Raw genomic sequence first — 210 nt, 5'->3', positions numbered from 1 at the left:
ATCTCGCCCTGCCTGTGGTCACTCACGTCGGCAGCCTGGATGATGAAGTGCCGGGGCTGCCCGTCCCACAGCACGCTGAGCACGTACTCCTGCTTGCCCTGGCTCTCCCGCACCAGGAAATCCCCGCTGCAGGTCAGCAGCTCCTGCACCTCCGAGCGCGGGATGGCCCCGTGGTACCAGACCTGCTGGCACAGCGGCTTCTGCACCTCC

The 210-nt window shown here is 67.1% G+C and overlaps 1 protein-coding gene across 1 annotated transcript in view; it reads right to left on the bottom strand.

Annotated features, from left to right (window-relative positions):
• The window catches only part of FES (FES proto-oncogene, tyrosine kinase), a gene marked incomplete at both ends in the record, with an annotated part of 2,728 nt that extends 2,522 nt beyond the window's left edge, over nt 1-206 (bottom strand). The window contains one exon of the mRNA XM_009695770.1: nt 27-206. Within this exon, the coding sequence (XP_009694072.1) occupies nt 27-206 (180 nt within the window). The remainder of the gene's footprint in view (nt 1-26) is intronic.
• Nucleotides 207-210: the final 4 nt, after the last annotated feature.

Source organism: Cariama cristata, unplaced genomic scaffold, assembly GCF_000690535.1.
Source record: "Cariama cristata isolate BGI_N322 unplaced genomic scaffold, ASM69053v1 scaffold32182, whole genome shotgun sequence".
Taxonomy (NCBI): domain Eukaryota; kingdom Metazoa; phylum Chordata; class Aves; order Cariamiformes; family Cariamidae; genus Cariama; species Cariama cristata.
This window is presented reverse-complemented; position numbering and strand designations above follow the sequence as displayed.